Source organism: Aethalodelphis obliquidens, unplaced genomic scaffold (genome assembly GCF_003676395.1).
Source record: "Aethalodelphis obliquidens isolate GAN/ISIS:26980383/991018 unplaced genomic scaffold, ASM367639v1 scaffold19, whole genome shotgun sequence".
In the NCBI taxonomy this organism is placed as follows: Eukaryota; Metazoa; Chordata; class Mammalia; order Artiodactyla; family Delphinidae; genus Aethalodelphis; species Aethalodelphis obliquidens.
This window is the reverse complement of record NW_020837963.1, coordinates 29,147,203-29,159,450: the sequence shown is the minus strand read 5'-3', so window position 1 is coordinate 29,159,450 and position 12,248 is coordinate 29,147,203. Positions and strand designations below refer to the sequence as shown.

General features: G+C 52.8%; 1 protein-coding gene across 9 annotated transcripts in view; it reads right to left on the bottom strand.

Annotated features, from left to right (window-relative positions):
• Positions 1-8,324, bottom strand: part of CTDP1 (CTD phosphatase 1) — a 41,839-nt gene extending 33,515 nt beyond the window's left edge. For 3 of the 9 annotated variants that reach the window (XM_027118819.1, XM_027118823.1, XM_027118821.1), the window contains exons 1-3: positions 7,208-7,961; positions 1,676-1,759; positions 924-1,017 (exon numbers count right to left, since the gene is read on the bottom strand). In XM_027118819.1, coding sequence (XP_026974620.1) covers positions 924-1,017; positions 1,676-1,759; positions 7,208-7,512 — 483 coding nt within the window. In that variant the 5' untranslated portion in view covers positions 7,513-7,961. Of the gene's footprint in view, positions 1-923; positions 1,018-1,675; positions 1,760-7,207; positions 7,966-7,987 lie in introns of those variants that run through there. The other 6 variants (XM_027118820.1, XM_027118824.1, XM_027118826.1 and 3 more) reach the window with 5 other exon arrangements.
• Positions 8,325-12,248: the final 3,924 nt, after the last annotated feature.

Sequence of the window (12,248 nt, the reverse complement as noted above, 5' to 3'; positions counted from 1 at the left end):
TCAAACTTCCTTGTTTTGTCTTAAACATACACTTATGTATTTGTATTTGTTTAAATTTCAGCAATTCAGAAAAACCAGAATCACGTACCTCGCACTTTGTCTTTCCCATGAAGGACAAAGTAGGTACACATCATTTAAAAGCACACACCTGACAAAATCATAACACTGAAGAGAGCTATTACCTACTACCTGCAAGAACGCAGAGCTCCGAGACTGCCTTGCGGTAAGACAAGAAGCCAGTTGTTACAGAGCCCCGTGAGGTGGGCACCGTGCCTAGTGCCCGGGCCTGGCGACGCTCACTCACCCCACCGTGTGGACCCTGGCCCAGGTGTCAGGAGGCCTCTGACCAACACGGCAATGTACAAAAAGCAAACTTTTTCTTTCCAGACATCTCTCCAGCACTCGCACGTCTTTGCACGTGAAAGCACAGCACCGGGCCCTCACCCTCCACCCCACGTCCACGCAGCCAGCACTGATCAGACCTGACACCTCCCCGCTCCTGCTTGGCCCCCTGCTCCCCGGGCAGGAGCCCTCGAGATGCCCTCCCCTCACCCCTGCTCAAGATGGGCCCGGGCTCTGCTCTTCCCCCTCGGCTCTCTTCCCACCCGCAGCTCTCCAAACCCAGGGTCCGGCTGCAGCACCCTGGAGAGCTGCCGACCCAACGCAGCCCCGCGGAGCAGTGCTGCCTGCAGGCGGGATCGCTTGGGGAAGGAGGAGGAAGGGGTGCAGCCCTCACCCGCGGGCAGGCCACATGCGCCACATAAACCACCCGTCCACCGCGGGCACACTGGGAACACAGGGACGGCGACGACGGAGCTGGTGTCTTCTCCTGTCGCTCCTGACACTAAGAGCGGCCCACAGATGCGCTCACGGCTCTCAGGAACCGTCTTCCCAAACGCTGCCCCTGCCAGGGGCACACTTACCTCGGAGCTCACCATTAGCTCGGGGACGCTGTGCACCATCGACACGGTGGCCGTGGACAGCGGCACCTGCGGCCTCCCATTCTTACTCTGCAGCCTGCGAAGCGAGAAGGGGCTGCTGAAGCGACACCTGCAGCTCATTAACTCATGCAGAAATTTTAGCTCAGGCTTTAGCTGATGAGTCCTGCGGGCTTAGTGCTGAAATTTCCCCCACTGTCTGAAAACAGACAGGAAAACCAAGGAAAAAATTAAGTAAGAGTCACACTCACAGAGTTCCCTTTGAAAATAAAGATGGTCCCACTGAAACACAGAGGCCCAGAGCGTGAAAGTACAGAACGGTCCACACTGCTCTACACGTACAAACGGGGTAAGCCAACTCAACAGTGGTGGCAAACTAGCGCAGGCTGCGAGATGGGGGCCTGGAGGTTGTGAAATGCCAGCTGCGTCCAGGGATGGCCGGTCCCAGTGCGGAAGCGCGGTTCACTCAGCGGGGATGAGAAGGCAAATCCCAACCCACCAGCTGTTTCCTACCACACCTGGGGTGGGCGGCAGACATGCTTTAGTGCTTCCAGAGCTCCAAGAAATCAAACCAGAGAGGAAGCGGACTGACTCACGCTACATGCGGGCAGACGAAGGGCAGTGGAGACAGATCCTCCAACCCGAGCCCCTCAGGCGACCTGGCCCTCCACGCTCACACCCACCACCCTCGGGCTCCAGGGGGGACGGTGTCCCACTCTCAAGCTGCCAGAACTTACTGGGTCAGGTCTTGGCCACACTCGGCGCACAGGCCCTTCATGACGACGGGGTGGCTGCATCCTTCTAATTGCACCAGAACCGCCCTAGAATCGGGGGTGAAAACGGTCACAAGTTAGCAAGAACTAAGATCTCTTGCCTTATCCAACTCCTCTAGAAAGAGCATCCGAGTGGGCACAAAGGCACCTGGATTCTGGTACCGGTTCTCCCGGCGACTCTTGCATAACTTTAACTTCACATCACCCTCCAGGGCTGCCGTTTCTCTGGCTATAAAATGAAGGACTTTTTCATCTACGATGAAACACCTGTGCCCCGTGCCAGTGTCGTGAGGGAGGCCCTGCTGGGCGTTTGCCCACAAAGCAAAGACCCTCTCTGAGGCCCAGCGGCCTCCTGGTCGGTGCCCCACACATGAGGGTGGACGGCTCTGCGCCTCTCCCTCCTCACCCGTTTCTGTCCTAAAGGCTCTGGACTGCAAATGGTTTTCACGGGCAGACAGAGCTGCCAAATGGGGGGCAAAACCAGGGAAGCGACACCCCTCCTCCGAGCAGGGCCTCCTTCCTCCCCGCCCTTCCAGCCCCGTTGCTCATCACGACCAGCCACTCGGTGCCCTGGGCCAGGACGCCCCCCTCCCCCGACCCCGGTGCTGGGCGGGGTGGGCACACCAGGCCCCGCCGGCCTGGCCCCTCTCCCACCCTCAACGCCGTCTCAACCTCTCCCTGAAACGGCCCCCCTCGCCCCGATCCTAGACAAACCGGAGCGGCGGACGAGGGGCTGCCCTGAGCACACGCGGCTCCTCCCTCGACCTTGCCCTTCTGGTGGCACCTGCTCCAGGTCCCGCCCGCCTCGGCCGCTGGTGATCCGGCACCCAGGGGAGCCCTGATCTGGCTGGCCTTCTCCACGTGTGGCCCCCCAGCCCCCCACGTCCACCCAAATCCCTCCACGAGGTGCCCACGACCCCTTCAGCCAGCAGCGCCTCCAGGACTCTTCCGCCCGCGGCCTGGTCGGGGTCTCTGCTTTCCCAGCTCTCACGGCACCTCGGCCGCATGCGGGCCATGCCCTGGGTTCCAGGCCCGGTTCCGGGCCACAGCTGGTCCTCCCTGCCCGGTCGGTTCTGGGGGGCGTTCACTGCTGACACGGGGCACCCACCTTCCCAGACCCCTCCCTGCCGGGACCCTTCCCAGCCAGCCCTGCTCTCCTGCGCCCGAGGGGAGGAACGGGGCCCTGGAAGCATCTGCGACGGCGCGGTGGAGCCAGCAAGGGGACCGGAGGCGCTCTGCTCCGCTCAAAGGCGCGTCTCAGACAGCTGCTCACGGGCCAGTGGTGCGTGTGGGCCCTTTGGCACCTGGTGAAAAGTCTGCCGCTCACCTCCAGGGACGCTGGCGGCAGGTGTTTGAGAAACAGTAACTGGCTCATCCACCAGCCCAGGAGGCTTACATATGCTGAGGCTGCTTACACTTCAGTTACAGGCTCCACTGACCTGCTGCCTTGTGACAACGTGCAGGCCACACGAACACCAGTGACCCCAGAGCTCCTGGGCCAGGAGCGATGACCTGGGGCTCAGCCTCCACACACCGCTCCTCTTGGTAGGCACACTGGTGGAGTGAAACTTACGGGGTACAGCAGCTCAGAAACACTCGGCCCAAATTAAAAGGAGGGGGAAACAGACTTGACAGTCACCCGTCCGTATCCGCAGGGGATTGGTTCCAGGACCTCGCAAGTATCAGAATCTGAGGATGCTCAAGTCCGTTATATAAAAAGGCCTAGTGGGCTTCCCTGGTGGCGCGGTGGTTGGGAGTCCGCCTGCCGATGCAGGGGACGCGGGTTCGTGCCCCGGTCCGGGAGGATCCCACGTGCCACAGAGCGGCTGGGCCCGTGAGCCATGGCCGCTGAGCCTGCGCGTCCGGAGCCTGTGCTCCGCAACGGGAGAGGCCAGAACAGTGAGAGGCCCGCATACCGCCAAAAAAAAAAAAAAAAAAGGCCTAGTATTTGCATATAACCTACATGCACCCTCCTGTGTACATTAAATCACCTCTCAGTTACCTATGATACCCAACACGATGCCAACGCTATGTAAATAATTGCTGGTATGTGGCAAATTCAAGTTTTGCTTTTTGGAACTTTCTGAACTTCACCCCACCCCCCAAATGTTTCAATCCAAGCTGGCTGAATACACAGATGCGGAACCTGTGGTGTGGAGGGCGGACTGTACTTCCTGTCAATTACTAGATCACTCAGAACTGCTCTCCAGGGCCAGAGCTGAGTATGACACTGTCTATCCCAAATGACTTCTGCATCAGATAAAATGACAAGAGAGAGGGAAAGGGAATTAGATAGGAGCACAGCAGCAACGTCCTTTTTGGCATAAGTTGTTTCCTCCTCCAGCTTTGCAGACACTGCTCGAGGCCGGGTGAAACACGCCGAGTGGGCTGTGTTCTACCCTAATCCTCCACACGGCCAAGGGACTGATGCACCGTGAACTCTAAAAACAAGCCGCAGAATGCCAGGCCAGTCACCCATAAAGGTCAGCTTTCCTGGTTCGTTCCTGGAGAAAATCCATAGGATAACCATCAAATGCAATTCCTAAACAAGTTATTTTCCCCAAAACACACAAGTATCAAACTCTAATTTTTTTGTACTCATTAGCTTTTGTGTCTGCTCCAATAGGAAGGTCAGAGAGCACAGGGTGTATCAGAAAGGGCAGTGTCAGGGAGCTGGGCCCCAGCACGCTGCTCCCTGGAGCAGTCACTGTCAGGTGTTGGGTCTGGGCAGGGCTTACAGGTTAGGAGGGCTACGGGATCTCTTCTAAGTGCTAAACCTCTGAGTACTGAAGAATATTGGAGGAAAAGAGACTATTTTGTGCACCCAGATTGGGGTTTCTAAATGCCATTCTCCATTAAAAGAAAGCAGGATTTCTTGGAGAAATGGCTGACTCCAGGGCTGGGGATGGGAGAGCAGAAGCCATCTGTGTCAGAAAACAGGACCATGCTCTACGTTAACGGGACCTGGAAGGGCGCCCGCTTCCACATCCAGGACAGCTTGAGCATCAAGGCAAGTCATCGGAATGGACCATAAGCCACTGAATAAAATAAAAACCCCTGAATCCACACTGAAAAATTAGTTGTTCTTACAGAGGAAAACGAAGCAAGAAATAAAGCAGAAACGATGAAATTAAGAACATCGGCACTGTACAACCCTGATAAAAACAGCAGGTTCAGACAGGCACAGATCAAGCTGGCTGGATGTCAATGGAAGAGGCAAAGGCGCACCTACACAGCCTCCTCCCGTGTCGGTCCTTATCCATCACCACACTTGTTTCCTGATTACTTTATGCATATATTTTCCTTTCCTTTGGAGACATCAATGTACCCGAGTGAATTGAAAAAAAGCAGACAGGTGAGGGGGAAAGACATCATCAGGTACACAATTAACAGACTTACTCTCTGGCAGGCAGTGCCTTGTCAGAAAATTTTCAAATCAAAATAATTTCAATCCACATATATATTACGAAGACAGAAACAGACTCTCATTCTATCTGCTTCCCCCCAGGGGGACGCTCTGGATGAAACGCAGCCTAAGGAGAGAGCAGCGCAGAGGAAGCCCTGGCAAAGCCTCAGTAGGGACAGTGCTGTTTTATCAAAACCTCCTGGGACCTCAGCCCCTTCCTCTGTCTCAGTCAGAATAGCTCCCGTTCTCCCCGACAGCATGAAGCACTACAAAAACGTGCAATCCTGTTACAGATCACAACAGTATCTACTGATTATTTCCACTACACCCAGAGGCAGGACTTCTACGTTCCTGCAACTGTTCACTGCCTGAGAACAACCTCTGACGTGGTCAGGATGAGTCCTGCAGAGGACAGTGCAGATGGAGACAAGGACAACTCCAGCCAGGTGGGCCTGGCGCTGTGCTGGTGCTCTCCTCCCCCACACACCTGCCTTCCAGGAGAAATGCTACCACTCTTCAGGTCCTCAAAAAGCCCCACGATGAACCACTGCAGTAAGATACCCCAAGACCTGAAACACCAAAAACACACCAAAAAGAGAATTACTCACAGCTGGGAGCCTGTCACTCTATCAGCTACTGGGCTGATTGGTTACATGACCTCACTGGGTTACTCTGATCTATCTGCAGGACTGGCTGTCCTGATCCATGCATGCACGTGAGTCTCACTAACTGCCGTGACCAGTAACTGGCCCGTCTGGGCCTTGGTGGCCTTTTCCATGCAGAGGAACAGAACCACATGAAGAAGATGTCTTTCCCTCAGGGTTTTTCTACACAGTGATACAGCAGCATCAGGGTGCACCTCCATCGTTTAGCTGGCAGGTTTACAGGCTCATTATGGACCAACCAATGGTCAGGTTAAGACCTGACTTCAAAGTAACGCTGACAGTGTGCCACACACACACAGCACAGCGAGCCCCTGTCCCCTAAAGGAGGCCAGGCAGACAGCTCTGGTGGCGGATGCACTCAGTGGGCAGGGGCAGGCATCTGAGCAGAAGGCTGAGGGCCTGGCTCCCCACCAAAGACGAGAGGAGAGGAGAGGAGAGGAAAGGATGCGGGATGGGACTCCCAGGGAGGCCGGTTCTATCCTGGTCACCCACTGCTGTGTGGACTAGGCAGAAGATGCTCCAAAGCCAGAGGGGCAATTAGAGCCACAGGGAGAGGAGCAGGGACTGATGCCCCCCCACCCCCGGGGAGGGCCAGGGTGGGCAGAAAGGGAACTGAGCACCCAGGGCACTGAGGTCCCCACAGAGGACAGCTGCACGCCAGCCACTAAGCAGGAGGCAGGAATGCTCCCCTGCCCCAGGCTTCTGTCCCTGACGATGACAACAACCACACCAGTCATGCGCACACGCCTTTGTGCACAACACTGGTCAACTCAGGGAGAAGATATAAACTGACAGGTTCACACACTTTAAAAAAGAAAAAAAAACCCTTTACTAGATTAAAACAGAGGTACGACAGCAAGAGCCTGTGGCAGGAGGCTGCACTACTACTTCTCATTCTGACCTACCTGTGCCCAGGCCGCACCCCCTTCCTGAGCTGAGATGCAGAACTGCACCAGGTTTTACAACCACGTTTCGCAAGGTTTACTAGAACCTAAAGAAGTGCACGCCTCCCAACAGCTGACACTGCGACAAGCATGGAGCACGCCTGATTAGTCCTGTGCGCGCTATGACCCCCTAGGTTTCCTAGTTTACAAACGTGAAGTCTTGTGGGGGAGACACCTATTACAGAAAGAGAGAAAAGAGAACACAACTGTTTTACAAAGGGTGCAATTTCGGTGACGGAGAGTTTTTTAAAAAAAGCCAGCTGCCTCTGATTAGTAAAGTCACTAGCAGTGACTGCCGTCCAGCCTTAGATAAACAGGCAGCCAAGCCGCTGTGGGCTCTAACTTACAAAGTTCTCTCAGAGCGCAGCCTTCAGCTGCTGCCCCGGAGACCCTTTCCCACCCAGTGCCGGGCCAGGACCCCTTCCCGGCCCAAGCCCAGAACTCCCTCTAGACCTCAGCCCCCTCCCTCCTTCCCACTCACCCGGGTGCCACCACCTGGCCGGGCTGCGCGCACAGCTCCCGCACCACGCCCGCGCGCTCCGACCTCAGCCTGCGCTCCGTGCGCACGCAGCCCCCGGAGCCGGCGCGAGTAGGGGCGGGCCCGGTGGGCTGCGCGGAGGCGGCGGCCTCGCACACGGCCAGCACAGAGCCGATGCGTACGGCCGCGCCAGCCGCCACCCTCCACTCGAGCAGGCGCAGCGGTCCGGGGCCGGGGCAGCGCACCTCGGCCACGGCCGGCGGCTGGGCGCCCTCGGCGGGAACGCGGCCGCTGGGCGGTGCCTCCATCGCAGCCGAGTGGAGGCGCTGTGGAAAAGCGGCGGTGCGCGCTCAGGGTCCGGCGCCCATCGCGGGCTACCGGGCGACCCCGGCCCAAGCAGAGGCGGCAGCGGCGCTACGATTCCCCCTTCGGCACCACCGGCTTCCACCAGCCACCCGTTCCGCGCCGACTTCCGGGACAGCGTGCGACGTCACGTGCCACCGCATTCGTGCGCGCAGGCGCCGAGGGCCTGGGTGTAAACGCCCACGCGGGGCCCGAGAGGTCCTCCGCCGGCCATGGGAAATGGGCGCGTCCTAAGACCACGCTTCTGCGACTGGGCCCGGTGGGAACAGTGTTTCTTCGCCCCATCCACCCCATAAGCGCCGGCATCTGGGGCTGTGGGTCGGCATGCAACGCGGAGCTGCCGGCCCAGAAGCCCTGTCAGGCGCTGAGGCTGGACATCGTGGGACTCTGAGTCCCGGTGTGCAACGCGCCCCTCTGAACCACGAATTCCCGTCAGGCGCCGTGAATCCCGGCGTGCAACGAGGGTCTCTGTCCCGCAGTCCCCGTCACCGGCTGAGGGCCGGCGTCATGAGAACTACAAGTCCCGGCATGCAACGCTCTGCTGTTCCCACAACCCTTTATGCGCTGAGGGCTGGCTGGTGTCTTAGGACTAAGAGGCCGGTGTCCCAGAAACCCAATCAGGCGCTTTTGGTCCCGGCATGCAAAAGGGGCTGACGTCCCACAACTCCTCCCATCACGTGCTAAGGCCGGTCGTCCGTGGTGGAACTACGAGGCCCAGCGTGCAGCGCGCCGCTGTCCCATGAATCCCAGTCAGACGTTTGGAATCCCGACGTGCCTCGCGGGAGTCGTGGACTGTGGTCCCAGCATGCTGTGCGCGGTCTGGGGTTGGAACTTGGTGGGCGCCGGGATCCTCGCGTCGCCCTGGGGTGCGTGTTTTGGGGTCTTCTCGGGGTCTGGCCCTTCCCGCACTGTCGGAGCCGCCTCGCCGTCGTGCCCGCCCGGGGAGGCCAGGTGCACTGTGCGCAGGGACCAGGAGCCACTGTGGAGACAAGCCGAGCCGTCAGGGAGGAGTGGGAGTGGTCGTCGGCGGGGGCCTTCAAGGTCTTTCTTGATAGGATTTCTGAAGAGCTGCACTTTCTCTGGTGGTATTTGAACATAACCACCTGTCCCAACGGCAGTGCCCCCAGGTGCATGAAGCAAAAGCTGACGTAATGTAAGGAAGGCAGACAACTCAACAGTAGTACGTGCATAATTTTGCAGCACTTTGCTTTCTTCTGCTTCACAGATACTGCGTTTTTTACCAATTGAAGGTTTGTGGTAACCCTGTATGGAGCAAGTCTGTCGGCACCAATTTTTGCAGCAGCCTTTGCTCGCTTCCTGAGTGTCACATTGTGGTAATTCAGGCAAACTTTGCCGTCGTTACTGGTTACGCTGATCTGTGATTGGTGGCCTTTGGTGTTGCTGTTGTAGTTTTGGGGCGCTGACAGCCGCACCCAGGTAAGGCAGGGAACTTAACTGAAAAATGTTGTGTGCGTTCTGACTGCTCCACTGACGTGCGTTCCGTGTCAGTATCTCTCCTCGGGCCTCCCGATCCCCTTAGACGCAACAATATTGAAAATAGGCAAATCATTAACCCTATGATGGCCTCTACGTGTTCAAGTGAAAGGAAGAGTCGCACGTCTCTCACTTTAAATCAAAAGTTAGAAATGATTAAGCTTAGTGAGGAGGGCCTGTCGAAAGCTGAGATAGGCCGAAAGCTAGGCCTCTTACGCCAAACAGTTAGCCAAGTCGTGAATGCAAAGGACAAGTTCCTGAAGGAAGTTAGCAGCGCTACTCCAGTGAACACACGAATGATCAGGAAGCGAAACAGCCTCATTGCTGATATGGAGAAAGTCTTAGTGGTCTGGATAGAAGATCAGACCAGCCACAGCATCCCCTTAAGCCAAAGCCTAATCCGGAGCAAAGCCCTAACGCTCTTCAACTCTATGAAGGCTGAGAGAGGCGCGGAAGCTGCAGAAGAGAAGTTTGAAGCTAGCAGGGGTTGGTTCATGAGGTTTAAAGAAAGAAGCCATCTCCATAATGTAAAAGTGCAAGGTGAAGCAGCAAGTGCTGGTGTAGAAGCTGCAGTAAGTTATCCAGAGCTAGCTAAGATAATTAAGGAAGGCGGCTACACTACACAACAGATTTTCAATGTTGATGAAACAGCCTTATATTGGAAGAAGATGCCATCTAGGACTTTCATAGCTAGAGAGGAGAAGTCAATGCTTGGCTTCAAAGCTTCAAAGGACAGGCTGACTCTCTTGTTAGGGGCTAATGCAGCTGGTGACTTGAAGTTGAAGCCAATGCTCATTTATCACTCCGAAAATCCTAGAGCCCTTAAAAATTATGCTAAATCTACTCTACCTGTGCTCTATAAATGGAACCACAAAGCCTGGATGACAGCACACCTGTTTACAACATGGTTTACCGAATATTTTAAGCCCACTGTTGAGACCTACTGTTCAGAAAAAAAGATTCCTTTCAAAATATTACTGCTTATTGACAATGCACCTGGTCACCCAAGAGCTCTTATGGAGATGTACAGTGAGGTTAATGTTGTTTTCATGCCTTCTAACACAACGTCCATTCTGCAGCCCATGGATCAAGGAGTAATTTCAACTTTCAAGTCGTATTATTTAAGAAACACATTTCGTAAGGCTATAACTGCCATAGATAGTGATTCTTCTGATGGATCTGGGCAAAGTAAATTGAAAACCTTCTGGAAAGGATTCACTATTCTAGATGCCATTAAGAACATTCGTGATTCATGGGAAGAGGTCCAAACATCAACATTAACAGGAGTTTGGAAGAAGTTGATACCAACCCTCATAGATGACTTTGAGGGACTCAAGACTTCAGTGGAAGAAGTAACTGCAGATGTGGTGGAAATAGCAAGAGAACTAGAATTAGAAGTGGAGCCTGAAGATGTGACTGAATTGCTGCAATCTCATGATAAAACTTTAACAGATGAGGAGTTGCTTCTTATGGATGAGCAAAGAAAGTGCTTTCTTGAGACAGAATCTCCTGGTGAAGATGCTATGAAGATTGTTGAAATGACAACAAAGGACTTAGAATATTACATAAACTTAGTTGATAAAGCAGCGGCAGGATTTGAGAGGATTGACTCCAATTTTGAACGAAGTTCTACTGTGGGCAAAATGCTTTCAAACAGCATTGCGTGCTACCGAGAAATCATTCATGAAAGGAAGAGTCAGTTGATGTGGCAAACTTCACTGCTGTCCTATTTTAAGAAATTGCCACATCAACCCCAGCCTTCAGCAGCCCCCGACCTGATCAGTCAGCAGCCATCAACATCCAGGCAAGACCCTGCACCAGCAAAAAGATTACGACTCACTGAAGGCTCAGAGGATGTTTAGCATTTTTTTAACAATAAAGTATTTTTAAGTTAAGGTATGTATGCTTATTTTTAGACATAATGCTATTGCACACTTAATGGACTACAGTATAATGTAAACATAACTTTTATTTGCATTGGGAAACCAAAAATTTGTGAGGCTTGCAATATTCACTTTACTGCAATGGTCTGGAACCAAACCTGTGATACTCTGAGGTAGATCTGTCATGGTCTTTATAAAGTTGGATCTCTCTCTCCCTTTGTTCTTCTCTCCCCCCATTTAAAAATTATGTAAATTATGTACATACCAAAGACTATGTAACCCTAAAATGAACATATCCGCCAATCTAAAATCTAGAACATGACCAGTATTGTTACAACTACCTATGCACTCCTTACCCTCCCATCTTATCCCCTTGATTCCCCACCAGAGGTATCTGCCGTCCTCGGCTTCATGTTTGTCTTTCTCTTCTTGTATGGTGTTTTGCTGCATTTGTATATATGTATGCACAAAGATACTGTGTAGTCACTTTTTTTTGAGGTTTATAAAAATGCATCATGTTTTTAAATCTGAATGGCTTTTTCATTCATCACTATGAATCCGAATTTTATTCATATTATTTTATCTGGGTATAGTTTATATATTGAGACTTCTATATAATAGCTCATTGTGTGAATATGCCAGGATGGATTTATCTATTATGTTGTGAATGGACATTTGGATTGTTTTCGCTTTTTGATATTCTGAAACTTGCTACAGTGAACATACTTCTGTGTGTTTCTTGGTGTAATGAGTTAAAATGTGAGGATATGTGCATAAGTGTGGAATTGCTGAATCAGTTTATGCAAATGTTCAGATTTATGAGATAATGCAAAAATGGTTGTCTCAGTTTATATTCTCACCGCATTCTCAACAACTTGGTATTATCAGACTTATTTATCTTTGCCAATCTAAATGAAAATCTGTGTTAAAATTAAGTTGTGGTTTTAATTTGCACTCTTCTGATAGCCTTTTGGCTTAGTATCTTTTCCTGTTTTTTAAAATTTACCTTTTTTGTTTTCTGCAAAATGTCTATTCAAGTTTGTTGCTCACCTTTCTACTGGGTTGTTTGTCTTTTTCTTGTTGAGTGGTGGTAGTTCCTTATGGTTTCTGAATACAGATCCTTTACTGTTTACATGTTGCTCATATCATTTACCAATTTTTGGCTTGTCTTTTTCAAGTTCTCAAAACTTCTGTTTTGAGAACAGAAGTCCTTAATTTTAAGAATGCATTCCCTAACCTGAGGTTATAAAGATAGCTTCCTTTTTTACTCCTAAAATTTGTAAAAGTTTGCCTTTCACAGCCAA